The sequence below is a fragment of the Drosophila erecta genome, unplaced genomic scaffold, assembly GCF_003286155.1.
Source record: "Drosophila erecta strain 14021-0224.00,06,07 unplaced genomic scaffold, DereRS2 tig00000021-arrow-pilon, whole genome shotgun sequence".
In the NCBI taxonomy this organism is placed as follows: Eukaryota; Metazoa; Arthropoda; class Insecta; order Diptera; family Drosophilidae; genus Drosophila; species Drosophila erecta.
Window position 1 is genome coordinate 20752563 of NW_020825198.1, and position 16322 is coordinate 20768884.

The window sequence follows — 16322 nt, forward strand, 5'->3', positions numbered from 1 at the left end:
TGGGTTATCTGCCGCCAATTTTTCATAGCCATTCTTAATACCGTTTAATGTAAGATTTGCTTGTTTAGTTTGGCATCTTGTTTAAATGTACTAACATATTTCTCTCCAAATTTTTCAGTAAAATATCTTTAAAAATTCCTATTTTTATAACGTCACAAAAAAATCTAATTTTTTTCGCTTCTTACTTATTTAACACGGAACCCCTAACGCGTTAGTCATTTCGAGAGCACCCAAGTGTTTGGTCACACTTTTGTTTTTGTGAACTTTGCAATCCAATTGCTCGGGAATTCTGGTTCACTCTGTTTTCGTGTGGATTAGCTAGACAAGATTGAATTAAGAGTCGATATACAGATGTCCAGCAATAACACGGACACTGGGGACACATCCATCATGGCGACGGCTACCTCTGTGCAGCATGATGTCGAGGCCGGCGCAGATGAGCAATTGCCCCGAGAATCGCTGGTATTATTTGCATGACCCCTCAAGTTTGCCTTATCTATAATCCGACTATTCTCCGCAGATAACAACTGCAGTCAGTTTTCTACAAAACACTAAGGTGCGCCACACGACCCTTATCCAAAAGCAGCAGTTCCTACGGTCCAAAGGTCTAACCGCTCACGAAATCCAGTTGGCCTGCGAACGGGCCGGCGTTTTCACCCAAGACCCCAATAATCTCAGTTCCAGTCCGAACACCGTGATTAGCATTGGATCCCAGTTGCAGGCTCTGCAGCCGCAGCCGACTATCTTTTCCAGGATTAGGGAAATCACCCATTCGGCAGCCCTGTTCAGCGGAGTTATTTACGCAGTCTACCTGTTCTGGAAGGTGAGATACCGTGGGATCCCTATTTCGGGGGATTATTAAAGATTTTTTTTTATATAACTCGAGTGTGACCTTAAATATCTTGCTAAAACTTATCTACATTATATACTCAACATTCTAACTCATTTATTAGAAGTGATAGTACGCATTAATAAGTTTTTTAAGGTCCAACAATACACAGATCATTATTAACTTCTAAAACCTGTTTAACTTCAGAAATACATTGCGCCTTACCTGTTTGGCAAACCCAAAAAGAAGGCGGTCGACGAAGTCCTGGACGACATAGATAAGAAGGTGGAGACACGCACCAACGACCTCAACAAGGAGATTTCGGCGGTCAGGGATCTGATCACCACACAGCAAAGAGAACACGCCCAGCAGCTGAACCGCGAATTTAGTAACTTCCGCAGCGATCTGGATGCCATTAAAGGCCTGCTTTTAAACCGAAAACAGTTTGCCAGCCCTGTGGCAGCGATTGCAGTACCATCCATTCCCGCCTGGCAATTGGCCGGCTCCCCGCATCACCATCACCGGCACAGCGGGTCGGACGACAACGAGAAGGGCGATGATGCTGGATCCGGGTCCGGCTCGTCGGAGACCGAGGTGGTAACCAAGAATAGTGACTCCAGCTTGGAGATCATGTAATGCCATCAGAACACGAGGCTGGCTATATAGGCGTAGTATATAGTTAAGCTGTAAATTGAGTTGTCCCTTAAATGCCGTTAAGACTTTTTGGTTTTTTTTTTGCTTTGCGTTTATAGCATTTAAGTTCTCTTTATAGTCAACAGCTAATCCATATCCAAAAGTACATACACACACTCACATATACACACTTATGCGATACGATGTCTATACAATGTAATAATAAAAAAGTTTACATAATAACAGGTTTGAATTGAAAGAAACTGTTTAATTAAGCGCAAAAATGCTTCTGTGTAGTTTTTGTTTATCGGTACATACGGGGTGGGGATAGCATATCGGTTTAGACAATAAATTTCGACTTATACGATAATTGGTTTCTAAAAAGTTTGCCGAGTGCTACGTTCTATAAATTGGCTAAATTCCCTTAGGTTTGATTTAAGATTATACTGAGTGGAGATCCTCAAGGTTGCAATATAGCTCTTCAAAGACTCCACCCAGATCCTAAACGGATCTAATTTATTTATTGTGCGGTGCGTAGTTATGGTTTTGTTTTAATTACAAATTTGGTTCTCTGCGCATTCCGTATTTCTCTTCTCCTTCCTTCATTCAATTTCCTTCACTACTTACGTTAGTTATCGATTTGTACATACGATAATTTAGTATTCAAATAATGGTTTGCCATTTTCTTTAAATTTAATGTATTCTAGTAAGTTAATAGTCTCACAAAAGATTGTTAAGGGCTTCATAGTTCATTTAAATGTGTTCTTTATTCCTTTCTTTGTTTTGTGAATGGAACACCATTGCGAAATACCCTGAAACAAGGATAGAGAACAGTACCCCTACCCATACTAAGTATGCATTATTAGAGTCTTTTGTTGGGTAGCGTGGCCCTTGTTTGTTGGGTACAATCGTATAAGATAAACAACGGCCAGGCCGGGATTTATCAGCTATTTCAAATTAATAATAACATATTTACAATTAATTATACCTTGTGATTGAGGCAATACCAGTTGCCGAAGGCCGAGCACTCTGTACATTTGAAAATTAAAGCTTTGACAAAAAGTAGAATGTGTAACAAAATATTTAGTGTTTTAAAGCCTGCTGTTTGACCCAAACGTAATTTACAATTCGGAGAGGCATAATTTGCTTAACACCTACGATGTGTAAAGATACAAATTATTATTTTTTAAATAAAAAACTACAAAATATTGCGTGTTATATGCGTTTTCCTGATTACAATGATACATTTTGAAAACGGAATTGGATAGTTGTACTTTTTCGGAAAAATAGAAATTGCTAATCCTTCACCTTCCGTTTTTGATTAAATTAAAGTGATTATCATCCGATTACACAAAACTAAACCCCGGAGCTGGCAGCATGGCCGCTAGTGTGGCATTAAGCCCAATTGGTTTCTTCTTCCTCAAATGTATCCCTAATTTATGCTAACAGAAAGTGCACAGATAGTGTGGACAAAATAGAACCATGTGTGGATAGCAAGATCCCAGAAAGAATCAAGTCTAGACGGCTGAGTTAATGACCGCTTGCGTGGATGCGGAACTACTGATGCTATTGGCCTGGCCAAATGCAGATCCCGCTCCAGCACCCGATGTGCTAGTCGTTGCCGTAATGCTCACCGCTGCCGTTGTGGCGGATGTCACTCCATCCGGATAGCCTCCCGAAGCAGGAGCCGGTGAAAGGGACATCGTCGACGACGAGGGCGAAGAGCAATCGCTTTGCACACTCATTGTGGGCGAGGCGGCCACCAAATTGCTGCTATTGCTGGTGTTGCTGATGGTCATCGGAAACTGCGGCGGCGGATTCCCGGTGGGCGTGTGCGGGGACAATGGCGACATTGAGGACGATGTTGTGGTCAGCGACGGACTGCTGCTTGTGCTCGTTGTAGGGGTTGCGGAGCAGCTGTTGCTATTGACTCCACTGATCGTACTGGAGTTGGTTGTTGGAGCCGTGGATGCGGCGGATGGAGGCGTCGATGGCGATTGCTGGCTCGAGCTTACCCCAGCTGCTGCCGCCGCAGCTGCAGCCCGTTCACGCTCTCGATCTCGTTGTGGCCTGAAGGCCTCGCGCAGCGCCTCCACGCGAATTTCGTTAGGTCCCCATCGTGCGTATCCGGCGCTATTTTGCAACCACACCACCTGGGTGCCCTGCATGCACTTGATCAGCACATCAGACCTGGGGGGAAAATAACAGTGGTAAATAAGTATGAATGGGAAGGCATAACGTTAACCTACTTTTGCAACATGTGCTGATAGCCGTGCCTGTACTCGTGGGCCATGCCCAATACCACCATTGAACGGCGCTTGTACATGCTGTCGTCCAGCTTGGATATGCTCTTCCATTCCGGCAGGAACACAATAAAGCTGAAATAAAACAAAAATAAATTTTATTACACTCGGAGGCAACAGCAAAATCATATTTAATCTCACCTCAGCGGCTCCATGGTGTCGGTGAGCAGTTTGTCGATGTGCAGCAAAGAAGCCTCAATCAGCTCCTCGCAGTGGGGAGGATTCACTTGGAAGGACCCGGATACGGGCTTGAATTCCAGGAAGGGGCTGTAAGGTCACACCAATTCCACTTAGATACAGCTCATTAAAGTTCATTTATTTGACTACATACCCTCTGGAACCGAAGTAGGCATCCGTGTCGGCAAACGCGGAGCAGTACTGTCGGAAATAGGAATTAAACGGCGAGGCGAAGCACTCGAAGCTAACACCAAAGTGCCGATGTAGGCACTCAAAGGCTGGCACTGGCAAGGCCGCCTGGGTAAGCTCCGCTTCCTGGGAGGAATTCAGGGCATTGCCCAGGAAAGTCTGGTACCTCTTGAGCAAACACCACACCCGGCCAATGAACAGATCGAACTTCTTGTCGTCGAAACAGTTGTGGCGGTACAGCTGTTCCAGCTTCTGCAGATAGGTGAGGTTGATGTACTGAGCATCTGGCTGATTGATTGTGGCAGGCGTGTACTTGATGATCATGTGGTCGCGATCCTGTAAGTACTCGATCGTTGGCATCCGGGGCGATGGAACGGCAAACTGTATGGGATAGCACCACACTTTCTTTAGATGTGGCGGCGGCGGCGGAGGCGTAGGTTCCGGTATTCCGTGCTCTTTCAGCAGCTGCAAATGGCGCTCACGGATCTTGCGGGCATGATCAGCCGACAAGTGGTAGATTTTCACGCACAAGGTTTCCACAGAACTTTTGACGGTCTCAACCAAGTGGGGTTCACATTGCCGTTTTAGGTGGGCCAGACGGTCCTGAAAATCCTCGTAGCTCGCGCCCACGGTACGTCTCAGCCATTGGAATGTGTCCTCCACATTCCACTTGACGACCTTCTTGGATTCCGCCGGCGCCGATCGGGATTCTATTATCTGCTTAGCTGCCTCTGCGTAGCGGGAAAGCTGCTTCCTGGCATCCCCTGTGAACTTGGGCTTCACTATCTTTATTGGAATATCCGACATAATCTCGCGATACATGGAGCTGGAGATCTCCGGCAGGCAGTTGCTGGGCAACAACGGGTCGCAGCCGGTGTCTATCACCTTGCGTTCCATCAACCAGCGGTTGAAGGAATCTCTGGGTGCCTTTATATTTTCTCTGCGCATGCACAGATCTTCGTAGGTTTTTAGCAACTTCATGGTGAAGGCTGCCCGTAAAGCCTCTACCTCAGGATGCGGTTGCGGCAGAAGAGTTGGCGGTCGCTCTACAATTACGGCATTGGTGCACACTTCCAGGTCCCAGGGACCGGCCAAAACAAACTTCTTCATTGGAGGTCCACCGCCCATATGATGCTGGTTGGGATTGATGTGCATGTCATCCGACGGCCGACGCTTCAGATGATGATGCTGGTGCTGTTGCTGCTGGTGCATATTGGGTGTCATCGGCGTCGGACCGCCTGCATGGCAAATGCCCAAGGGATCGGTGAGCGGATCAAAGGGTCTGGTGCCGGGCATCTCCCACAGCGATTCGCCGGTGACCTTGTTCCAATAGTATGGTCGGTTTTCCCTTTTGGACCAGAATTTTCGCCATCCCTGGGTCACCAGCTCGGCGGTAAGCTCCTCGCCATAGCCTCCGGGTCCCAAGGTAGGAGGACCTTGCGGCGTATGAGCCATGCTCTCCAGGGGTGAGGGAGCATGTGTTTTCGTGGGCGTCGAAGGTGAGGAGCAACTGGCCATTGGTGAACTGACCGACCCACCGCCCGGAGTGTCCGGTAAAATGGGTCCCGTGACCGTGGGAGCTCCTGCCGTGGGTGAAGGTGACATGTTGTTGGAGGCACTCGCCGTCAGCTGATCCCAAGCACTCTGTGCGGCGGAGGAGGCGGACGATGACGATGATCTTGAGGGCACTGGTGAGGATCCCATTCCAGGAGTTCCCGTCGACGCAATCACGGAGGACAGCAAGCCCTCCGTTCCCGCGCCCAGGTTGTGTATGTTGCTATTGTTGTTGTTAGCTGCCATGCTGCGAAATATTTCTGCAAGAACGAGGTAAACAAAACAAATGTTTACAATCGGAGATGAGAGAGAGCAGAGCCGCAAAAAGAAAAGATAATCAATGGCCAGTGATGACATATTGGGTTTTCGGAGAATAGCTGGTAATCGGCAAAAGCAATAATTATAGAGGTCATAACTTATGCAAAATTAAAGAATTAATAACTTTTGATTACGAGTACTGAGCATCGACATTTATTTTAAATATAACTTTATGTTCTTGAATATTTTAAATGTACTATCTATTAATTATCAATCTAATACCATTGGCTCATAATTTATGAAATCGCCTTTATTCAGCACTTCAAAATTAGGTAAGAGTTGGGACTTGGAAATATGTGGAAATTGTTTTAATATCCAGATTATAAGCAATTATACTACGGCATATGCATACAATTCAAATAAAGGGTCAAAAAACGCTAACTGCCAGTTTGGCTAAAAAGTAGCCAACGCGACACTGGTACAATGGCAGATAATGAAGTGAGCGCGCACCGGAATCGAATCGAAGAAACCAGAACCACCACCAGAGAGCTATAACTGCCGTTAGTCTGCCAGTCGACAACAGCCACTCAGTGGAGCGAGATCGGGGGCACGCTAGAGTCGGACGGAATGATGCGTGGGGATCGTGGGGAGTAGTAGGAACTAAAACTAAAATGTGGGCTGATAAATAATAAAAAAACAGCAGGGCGCCCTTAGCCCAAAAACAGTTAATTCTACGCCCACACAAACGAGGTGAAGAAGCAAAGAGAGGAGGCGCGCATGAGCGAGAGAGCCTGAGAGAGCGACCCAAAGCACGAATGAGAAATCAAAACAAATTGCAAAAGAATAGAGATTTTCTGCCTGGGTTATGTGTATATGTTTTGACGAGCGTGTACCAAGCGTATGCGCACCGCCACAAGCGGAATAAAAAATATACAAAATAATTTGCTGCACTCGCACACACACACACTAGCACACCTCCGCTGACACACACACCCGCAATAACTGCAGGCATTATGCACGCCATATAAACAATTGCGAAAAAAGTTACACTTGGTTTCGTGGCCCTCGACGGCTACGTCATAGCACTAAAATAATGGCGCGCTTTTTCAGTGCACCCACATAAAGTCGCTAAAAATTAAAGGAAAATATAGTATCAGTCAGGGGAACTTTGCAACGCTCAATTCCAGGCGGAATCGGGCAACTCGCTGCTCGACGGGGTAAATAAACAACATTCTGGGTGCAACGAAAATTTCTCTACACTTTCTTTTTTGCACCCACTGAGGCACAGGCACATCAATATTTTCCATTTTATATACTGCCTGGGCATCGTGTGGCCGCACTGCTTGAAACGCCACAAAACTCACCTAGTTTCAACTATTCTAGTCTGATAAACACGCGCTACGTGTTTGCAAACATTTAGGCGTGCTCTTTGCGTAAATATTCCCGCGATTTTCTTTGGAAATTAAAAAATAAGTTCTTCCAAATTCTTTTTCAGCGACGAAACTCGGGGCAGTCGAATCGAGATGGCATTGCGGCGATAGCCAGCACGGTATCGATTGGCTGTTCTTTTTCACCCTATCGTTGGACTTCCGCGATTAATCGTATACGATAGTTCAGTGGTATTTTTTCCCACGTGAAATTTTAAATCTATAAACTATAAATTCCATTAAAGAAATCAGAAACTGTAAATTACTTTGTTTCTTTAATACTTTTCTAGTGGATTCAAAGGAGCGGTCTCTTAAGTTGGCGCAAAACTCAGCTCGATTGGAATGTTTAACCATACATTTACTTTAATTTATCGTCTGCAATTTTAGACAAATTTCTATGCTTATGTTGAGATCCGGCTTGTATCTGTTAATTAGCCTCAGCAAGTTATACTTTTTCGCCTTGGAGTTGTTTGATTCCAGTTCATATAGAGTCGAGAGATTGACCAGCAAACTCTCGTTCAGTGACTTCTGGGGATTCATGTTAATAGCGCGCTCATACAGATTTATAGCATCCTTTAGCTTTCCGGCATACAGAAGGCACACGCCCATATTGTTCAGGATCATTGTGTTGCCGGTGTCCAAGTGCAAAGCTTTCTGGAATATCACATAGGCCTCGGGGAAGTCGTTTTTGGCCACAGCTATTAGGCCTTTATCGACCAAGTCCCTAAGATCAGGCGAAGAGTTTCTAAAACAAGAAACATATTATTTAACTGAAATTCGCGTTAGCTAGAGTCGGGGCATACATTTCCCTTAATCTCCTAGAGACGGCGATCTTCTGCTCTGCTCCAAATATGTCACCAATTTGGAGATAAATGCGACCCCAAGCGGAGTACAAGGATCGCCGATCCTCCTTGCTCAGGTTAGACCGCTTTAAAAGAGTTCCCTCCATTATGTCGTCTATCATACTAAATTTCTTCATCTGCAAGAATGAAGTGGCTAATGTGGGACTCATTTAAATAATGTCTTTCTTAAACGTACCATTAATCCACAGTTGATGATTGAATGCAAAACCCTTTCGCATCGTCTTTGCCAAAACTCCTCTGCCGCCTTGTTGTGCAGATTTGTATAATGCTCCTTGATTTCCCGGGTGGTCACATGAAGTTCTGAAAGTCTGTCCAAGGCGACGTGGGGTTTGCCCAGATAAATGGGCAGCTCTGCGAGTAAAAGCCGGAAAGAAAAGCAGGCTATGGATCCACTCTTGCCGTTGTACATCTCCGGATAGAAGTCAAAGAAGACATCAGGGCTGGTAAGTTGGCCAAAAGGTTCTGCCTCGGCATTCAACAGCTCAAACTCGCCCAACTTGGCGAGCAGCGCAAGTCGTGTGAACCATAATTGCAGGGAGTGGGGCGAGTGCTTGGCTGGCTGACCAGATCTGCCGTAACCCTGGCCATAAATAGTTAGGAGTCGGCCAGTAAGATTCACGGCAGTGCGATAGCAACCGGCATGGATTAGTGTTCTCAATCCGCGCTCATCCTGGGTGACATCATCGACGCGAAGGATCTTTCGGTAAGACAACTCAGCCTCTCCAAGGTGTTGGGTCACCGCCACGCTGATGGGATCTGCCTGGAACAGTCAATATAGCAAATGTGTTATTATAATTAAGAAGTACAGAATTTTACGTACCAAGTCATTTTGCAGATGGATGCCCGGCATAATAAGTTTGCCAGTCTCGTTTTCCCGCGGCAACTCCCATAGATTTCTTACGTCGTCACTGACTTTTGCGGAATCCTCTCCTGCCTCAGGTGTCTCTACATATTCAGGTGGCTGGAAGAACCCGGTGAAGGTGTTGGACATCATGTTTGCGGCGGAACTGGTGTTACTGGCGCTGCTGGAAGTCCCTTCTAGTGGTAAGTCCTTGCGATTGGGTTTGCTCGCCAGCTCATCGAAAAAACTGGGCGGATCGTTTGCGAAATATTCGCTTATTTTATGTGACATGTCTTTCTTTGATTGTTTTCCGATAAGTTATTAGGGATGACACTATCGCTGCTGGCAGAGCAAGTGCTATCGGCTGAAAGTGGCGCCAATAGTTCAATAGTTTGAAAACGTCTTATAAATAGCTAATAGTAATTTTGCGGCCGGTACAGGTTAAATAATAAACAAAAAAGTCCAAACACAAAAATATTCATGTATTCATGTATTCTTATATAATGATTGTAGAAATACAAATATTGCTACACTCTAATATTAGATTTTGGATCCTTTGTTCAAGAGTTTTTTTCGAGAACATATTTGAAACGTGTGCTGCTCAGCAACATAATGATTTAAAGTCTTAAGATTCTACTTTTACAGACCAATGTAAACTATATAAACATATTATATTGTCTTTGGTTTAGCCAAATAGTAGCCCATTTAATGTTGTCTTGGTTTAAGAATATTTGGATTTGCCCATAAAAATGATAGCTTATCCATTAAAGTTAAATTATTTGCTTTAAATGCCAAATAAAACACGCACAGATTTTGTAATTCAAGTTTATTGATCTACTGTCATTTGTTTATTATTCAAGTTGTACAATACATAAAGCAAAAATTAGTTCATTCTACAGCTAACAAAGATGGCCATTTGATGACCACTTTCCATTTGCCTTTATCCTAACATAAAACGCATTACACTTTATTTACACAAAAACAGCCTCGCTCGGATCGCAGTTTATTGCCCATTGAAAATCGTTTCTGGATAATAGCTGGGAGCATTGAACATGCGCGGGAATCCATTGCCATCCAGTTGGCCCACGGGCAGGACCGACATTATGTCACTAAAATGAAACAGAAACCATGGGACTTAGACTTTTTGTTCATTTGTTTGACTTAGGAGCTTGAATTACTTGTTAAATATCTACTTAATCCTTTCGAGCATACATTCTTTTAATTCTAAACATATACATAATAACTTTGGGCAATGGACCACCTAAGGAATCTCCCTTACTTGGAATCTCTCAAAAATGCCTTGACAATTATCAAAATAAGTGAAGTAATTTCTTTCCAATACCATTTTTTAAGATTTCTGTGCGTTTTCCGAATGGTTATAGTTATGAAAGTGCGACTGTGTATTTCCGAACAGCTAAAAAAAACACATTTACTCCACTTGTGAGCTCGGGTGTGGTATGTGGGGTGTGGGATATGGGATATGGAATGGGTGCTGCAATTTGACGCCCCGGAGAGGCCATGCGATCAAACAGCGGGATGCGGACGAGGCCGAGTATGAGGATGAGGGGCACATGCTACACGCATGCGCTGCGTTAGGAGTCGGGCACGTCCCGAGTCCCTTGGCTCTATAAATATGCAGAGGACCGTGCAAGGAGCCGGCCGAAATTGGACATAAAACACGCTCAAGTGGGCGGACTAGAGGCACAAGTGCTATACGGTACGGTACGGTCACTTACAAACGATTTTTAATGCCAATTCCAAAAGAATTGATTATATTCGTTCGGATTTCGAAGTTCTGTGCTGGGGCGAAACACGCTCAAGTGTTGAATGAATTGTTTTACGAGTTATGAGGAAATGGAAATTACCATGCCGGGGTTAGATTCGTCTTTTAACAAATTTGGCTTGCTCAAGTTCAGGGAAATGTAAAGAAATTTAACTACACTTCAAATGGCATTAGCTGTATGGTAAGTATGAATGAAGAAAAATGTACATAGTTTTATAAACGCCTTTTAATGTTTCGTTTGGGGAATTTGAAGAAACTCTAATTGCACCTAAATCGAAATTGCTTATGTAGCAGATAATTGATGCATTTTTTGGGTTGATGATGATGGTGATGATCAGTGGTGTGGTTCGAAAAGGATTTAAATTATAGTTAGTGGGAACTTATGGATGTCATGGAATGATGTTTTGTGACATCGACTTACGGTCTTTGCTGGGGCGTGCGGTCCCGCTGGCGACGGTTCTTGAACCAGTTGGAGACCTGGGTGAGCGTGAGGCCGGTCTTTTTGGCCAGCGTCTTCTTCTCGTCGGGGGTGGGATAGCGGTTGGTCAGGTAGCAGTCCTTGAGGGCGTTCCGCGACTTCTCCTTGAAGCAGTAGACCGTCTCCTCGCCATCCCAGATCGTCTTGGGCAGGGGGTACTTCTTGCGCAGGCGGTATTTGTCCACTGCGCCCAGTGGACGGCCACGCACCTTCTCGGCCTCCTTGTAGTGGGCCTTGAACCAGAGATTCTGCAGATCCACGTGGTACTTGATCGAGAAGCAGTGCGTCTCCAGCAGGTTGTAGAGCTCGTGGAACTGGCCCAGATTGTAGGCCACCATGGCGCGGGCTCGCAGAACACTCTCGTTGGTCTTGAAGAATTCGCTGGGCGGCAGGCTGCAGAGGAATGTGGTCAGCTTCTCGATGTCGCCCTTCTGCTGCAGTGCCTCACACATGCACTGGATCTGGAGAAATGAACAGCACCATGTACATATCTGAAAAGTCTAGGATATATTTGTAAAGCTTCATACCTGATCCGTGGAGAACTGCAGCATTTTGGCGTCGATGGGAAAGCTGCTCACTGCGGACATGTTGTGGGCGGCTGTGAGGTTGGATATGAGGTGGCCACCGCTGCCGGGATTGCCCCCCAATCCACCGCCAGTTCTCTGTAAGCCGCCGCACAGGTCCGTCTTCGTGTTCCCGTTGAGATCTCCCAAGTTTCCACTGCTCCCATTCTCGAATATTATGCTATTCAGGCTGGGATAGTGCGTGGGCGTGGTCGATGCGGTGGGCGGCGGGGACTTGTCGTAGTCATTGGTGATGTCCTGGAACCGCCGCTCCAGCAGGTGATCCTTTTCCACGCCCTCATAGGGCGCAAACTTATCCAGCTGCAGCACCGTTTTGCATGACAGGTTGCCCCGATAGCCTGAGTATTGAAATTTGGAAACTGTTGTCAGTCAGATATCTTAAACTTCAATCTAAAACATATTACACCAAATGCCGTTCAATGTTGAAAGACTTATTTAATTAATAATTTATATTCTGCTTAAGCTTGCGCAATTCGGAATCAAGTATGTTGCCAAGTAATTCAGTTGCTGGGACCTCAAGATGAGTTCCAGGAGATTTGCAAGCACTCCGATTGTAATCATGACATCTACATATCTTACACCGCTATCTAGATTAGCTACTTGCTCGTTCTTTCCCACGTGCCACTTCCATGGTGGTCAATGATAGCCCCGCCTTCCCCGGGGACCCAAGCTCGGATGTGACTAATCGAATACCCAACATGACCAGAACGCTCGCAGTCTTTCGACACCTCAGACGAAGGGGACTGCCACTGTGGATCATATTGAGCCCGAAAGAGACATCGGCAAATAAATAAATGCGATATGCTTTACACAGCTAAATGTGTGGATATGCAGTTGTGAATATGTAAATCTTATAACATTTAATACATTTTAATTGATGGGCGAATTGCGGGTGCCCTTCCATAATGTCGGATACCCTTTGGGTAGTAAAGAAGAAATGGAAGAGTGGTGTAGTTAGTTTGAAAAACGCTATGCAAAGGTTTACTAAGCCAGAGCATTTACAATTTAAATCAAACATTTTAGGGTAAACTGGGGGAATTAAAGGCTTTGCTGACAATATTGAAAATGGAGTATTGAAACCCGAATTCGAAAAAACAAATATAGCATTTGAAGGAATCTAAGAATGGTTAGCAATGCGATAAGTGTAGAAGGCGACCTTATATAGGTGACGCAATAAACTGCCCGACATAACTGCATTACCCACATCTTTCACCCTATCCATGCAGTCCTCAAAAGTCAAAAATGTGTGCTGCTCAGCAGAATAAAAGTCCCAGGCTTTAATTGTTTATGCAGCGCCTCATTGACGCCTCTGTCCCGAAACACGATACCCTGGGTCTCTTGTCTCTGGACTATTTGCACCGATAAGACTAGACGACTAGACCTAGTTGGATCCGATGGGCGCAGAATACGATAGCGGACTCACCAGCATTTGGAAGGAAGAGTGATCCGTAGGCCATCGGGGAGCTGAGATTATCCTGCTGGACAGCCGAGTGATCCGAGGACGTGCCGCCGGAACTCGTCGAGTCCAGGTCCCCGCCGATGGAGACCGATAGATTGTTGCCGTCCATGTTCTTGTCAAACATTGTGCACCGATTGGTTGTTAAATTATATGAGGTTGGGCTTTTGCTCTTCTTTCTTGGTTTTTATATATTATATTTATTTTAGTTTATCATTTTAGATTCGTTCCACATTACACATTTTACAGAACTACAATGTTTGCTATACTATTTTACTTAGCACTTGGGTAACTGCTTCAACTGCTTTGGCTTACTTTGAAACTTAAGGCCAATCAAACTGAGCATTAAGGCTTAAGTTTACTTCACGTTACTGCGATATGTAAGTCACTCAGTTAACACCACTTTTTGCTGTTTTGACTGGACCTCTCGAATCACTAACTGCATTCATTTGATCTACGATTTGTAGCTTTACTTTGTGAACATCTCCTACTTGTTGCGGGCTGACTGGATATTCTGATATTCCCAAAACTTCTGAATTTATTCCGATATTTCGCGGACCGATTCTGCCCAGCGACTTGACGCGACCGCTCTTCAAACTCGACTGCAAGCCAGCGAAAACTGCATTCCAAGGGTGTGTTTCGTGCCATTCCGTTCCGTCGGCCTGCGAAACGAGTGGATTGGGGGATGCCAGCCGCTTACTGGCTGCAATCCCGCCAATTTAGGGGTGGTTCCGTTTCCGCTTCCTGTCCGCGGCGGTGGGCGGTGGGCGTGGCAGTCGGCAGCCATTTTGTCCCACCGCCTTGCCGCCGAGAAGACTTCTTCGCCTTTGTCTCGTCTTTGCTATCTAGGGGCAGAATGGGTGTTGGATTGGCAAACATCATGACCTCATTAGCATTTTCGAGGGTGTCTGATGATTGCCGTGTGCTGTTTCTTGGAATTTACATCGGGTTTCTGTGATATTGCTTAATTTCTAAACAGTAAAATGGCCTTCTCGAATTGGAACTTAATGTGCCTTAATTGCTAAAATACTGCCATGCAGTTTAAAGTTCAATATGTAAAGAGCCTTACAGAATCAATCCACTCGTACTTCTAAACTTAAATAATACAACAGTGTTTTTTATTTATAATTGGCGCGTTAGACAGCAACATATTGAAGTGTGTTAATAAATTCAAATTTGAACATGTTATATAGTAGGTTTGATTGTACCGATTAGATATTCAGTTTATAATGTTATATTCATATTTTCTTGAATAATTTCCATATTTTTTTAAAATAAGATACAAGTCAAGCCCCATCGGTTATATTTTGGTTATTAGCAATAATATTAATAATTAATTGACAAACATGTTGAGTTCCAAACTTGAATTTGCCTCTGTATGCAATAGGTATAAAGTCAGACGCGATGCAATTTGATGCTCGACTGAGGCTGAGTTTGGGAAAATTCCTTCTGCTGCGCATCCAATGCGATCAAATTTCAATTACAAAGCGCTGCTCTCGACTGCATTCAGCGCAAAATGGTGTGATGGAATAAAATGAAATAAAGTGACATGACAAAGGTGACAATCCACAAAAAGGCCAAACAATTCCGTTGCCCCCGGGAACAGGAGCAGGAATAGGAATAGGAATAGAAACAGGCACAGAAACAGGAGTACTCCTCGCTCTGTGATTGTTGTCGAAAGGGAATTCATTAAGCACCAAGCCGGAGGGTTGACGATTTCGTCACACTCGCAATTCCCATCAACACAGTCCCAAAAACCCAGATTTGTCACACCGAACATCATCGGCACTCCCCGAACAATATTACAGACTCATATCCCCTCTGCTCTCAACACGCGATGGCACAGGTGTCGAGCCCGATGGCGGATTAGGTCCACTTACTCGGGGATTAAACAGTTTTGTTATGTGTTTTTAAGTCCTAGACTGCTTTATTGACACATGAAAAACATTCAGTTGATTATGATGGCGAGCGGGATGCCTTTCCTTGCTTTCCTTATATATCTCTGCCACTAAATACAAATAGTTTCCAACATTTGCACTTGTAATGTATAATTACTGGCATGGTTTATTTGTATACACATGTTTCGTTACATATTCAGGACATGTTGCTTACCCTTTGCTTGTTAGCAAATGACCCATGTTAGCCGTTGCTGGGCAACGCCCCTTTGCAGAGGTGTGCCCTTTAATTGACCGCAGTGGAAGGATTGCAATTCCATCCGCGCTAATTCCATTATTAAAATTAAAATCACGTGTCAGGACTTAGGCATCGCATGCAAGCGTCGTGCAAAATAACAAGCCCTATTTTATATAACTTATGGTTTGTTAAGCTTTGTGAAAACGCGTCTCTTGGTTCCCACACTATCGTGTTTAGCTGAGCTAAGCCGAATTTTTCACTCGGTCGCCTGGTGTCTGTTTCAAAAAAACTCAAGCGCATAAAGGCATTTGAAAGTACAACAAGTTTGAGGCGAAAATAATAGAAAACTTGAGACTTAAAAATAAATATTGGTTAGAAATAGCGCTAGGATCTAAAAAAAAGTACCTAAATTTGTAAGAAGATTTTCATTTAAATATCATATGCAAATTGTTCTTAATAAAAAATAAAACAAAAATATTGCAAAACATTTACTCTAAATTGTATCTTGTCCATACGGAATCTTGCTAATCCACGCTTCCTTCATCCACAACTACTTCCTGGATAATACTTTTTAAGTAGCTCCTCACGTTTCACCTCAGTTCCCACTGTTTGCATCATCCAGCATTATAATACCCCGTAAATACCCGGAATTCCCAAGCACTTTGCGATAATCTCCAACTATTACTCAATTTTCCATACCAAAATCCGTATAGCTACTCTTGAATTTTTGTGTTCCCTAGTAACTTCTTGCATAACCATTTGTGGCTGGCCAGCCCATCGTTTTCAATGGTTTTTCAATGGCTTTCCATTGTAG

General features: G+C 44.4%; 4 protein-coding genes across 4 annotated transcripts; 1 reads left to right on the forward strand and 3 right to left on the reverse strand.

Annotated features, from left to right (window-relative positions):
* The first annotated feature begins 187 nt into the window (after nt 1-187).
* LOC6546117 (peroxisomal membrane protein PEX14) lies at nt 188-2012 on the forward strand. Its single transcript, XM_001973498.3, has 3 exons — nt 188-462; nt 521-823; nt 1037-2012. Exons 1-3 carry the CDS (start codon nt 352-354, stop codon nt 1463-1465), a joined length of 843 nt encoding a protein of 280 aa, XP_001973534.1. The 5' UTR covers nt 188-351; the 3' UTR covers nt 1466-2012.
* A 39-nt stretch (nt 2013-2051) lies between these two features.
* Nucleotides 2052-7514, reverse strand: LOC6546118 (phosphorylated CTD-interacting factor 1). Its single transcript, XM_001973499.3, has 5 exons — nt 7308-7514; nt 4097-5945; nt 3907-4032; nt 3712-3840; nt 2052-3652 (listed from the first exon to the last, which is right to left on the reverse strand). Exons 2-5 carry the CDS (start codon nt 5929-5931, stop codon nt 2980-2982), a joined length of 2763 nt encoding a protein of 920 aa, XP_001973535.1. The 5' UTR covers nt 5932-5945; nt 7308-7514; the 3' UTR covers nt 2052-2979.
* Nucleotides 7515-7628: 114 nt separating this feature from the next.
* LOC6546119 (trafficking protein particle complex subunit 12) lies at nt 7629-9548 on the reverse strand. Its single transcript, XM_001973500.3, has 4 exons — nt 9054-9548; nt 8409-8993; nt 8174-8349; nt 7629-8115 (listed from the first exon to the last, which is right to left on the reverse strand). Exons 1-4 carry the CDS (start codon nt 9363-9365, stop codon nt 7734-7736), a joined length of 1455 nt encoding a protein of 484 aa, XP_001973536.1. The 5' UTR covers nt 9366-9548; the 3' UTR covers nt 7629-7733.
* A 351-nt stretch (nt 9549-9899) lies between these two features.
* On the reverse strand, nt 9900-13997 carry LOC6546120 (homeobox protein SIX6). Its single transcript, XM_001973501.3, has 4 exons — nt 13343-13997; nt 11863-12257; nt 11279-11796; nt 9900-10183 (listed from the first exon to the last, which is right to left on the reverse strand). Exons 1-4 carry the CDS (start codon nt 13500-13502, stop codon nt 10078-10080), a joined length of 1179 nt encoding a protein of 392 aa, XP_001973537.1. The 5' UTR covers nt 13503-13997; the 3' UTR covers nt 9900-10077.
* Between the last annotated feature and the right edge of the window lie 2325 nt (nt 13998-16322).

Coding starts and splice junctions, on each gene's coding strand:
- LOC6546117 (XM_001973498.3), top strand. CDS start 352: ATGTCCAGCAATAACACGGACACTGGGGACACATCCATCATGGCGACG. Junction 463..520: donor AATTGCCCCGAGAATCGCTG/GTATTATTTGCA, acceptor TATTCTCCGCAG/ATAACAACTGCAGTCAGTTT. Junction 824..1,036: donor CAGTCTACCTGTTCTGGAAG/GTGAGATACCGT, acceptor GTTTAACTTCAG/AAATACATTGCGCCTTACCT.
- LOC6546118 (XM_001973499.3), bottom strand. CDS start 5,931: ATGGCAGCTAACAACAACAATAGCAACATACACAACCTGGGCGCGGGA. Junction 4,033..4,096: donor GCCTACTTCGGTTCCAGAGG/GTATGTAGTCAA, acceptor GTGACCTTACAG/CCCCTTCCTGGAATTCAAGC. Junction 3,841..3,906: donor GACACCATGGAGCCGCTGAG/GTGAGATTAAAT, acceptor GTTTTATTTCAG/CTTTATTGTGTTCCTGCCGG.
- LOC6546119 (XM_001973500.3), bottom strand. CDS start 9,365: ATGTCACATAAAATAAGCGAATATTTCGCAAACGATCCGCCCAGTTTT. Junction 8,994..9,053: donor TCCATCTGCAAAATGACTTG/GTACGTAAAATT, acceptor TGACTGTTCCAG/GCAGATCCCATCAGCGTGGC. Junction 8,350..8,408: donor TCATCAACTGTGGATTAATG/GTACGTTTAAGA, acceptor TCATTCTTGCAG/ATGAAGAAATTTAGTATGAT.
- LOC6546120 (XM_001973501.3), bottom strand. CDS start 13,502: ATGTTTGACAAGAACATGGACGGCAACAATCTATCGGTCTCCATCGGC. Junction 12,258..13,342: donor ACTCTTCCTTCCAAATGCTG/GTGAGTCCGCTA, acceptor TTCAATACTCAG/GCTATCGGGGCAACCTGTCA. Junction 10,184..11,278: donor CGCACGCCCCAGCAAAGACC/GTAAGTCGATGT, acceptor GTTTCATTTTAG/TGACATAATGTCGGTCCTGC.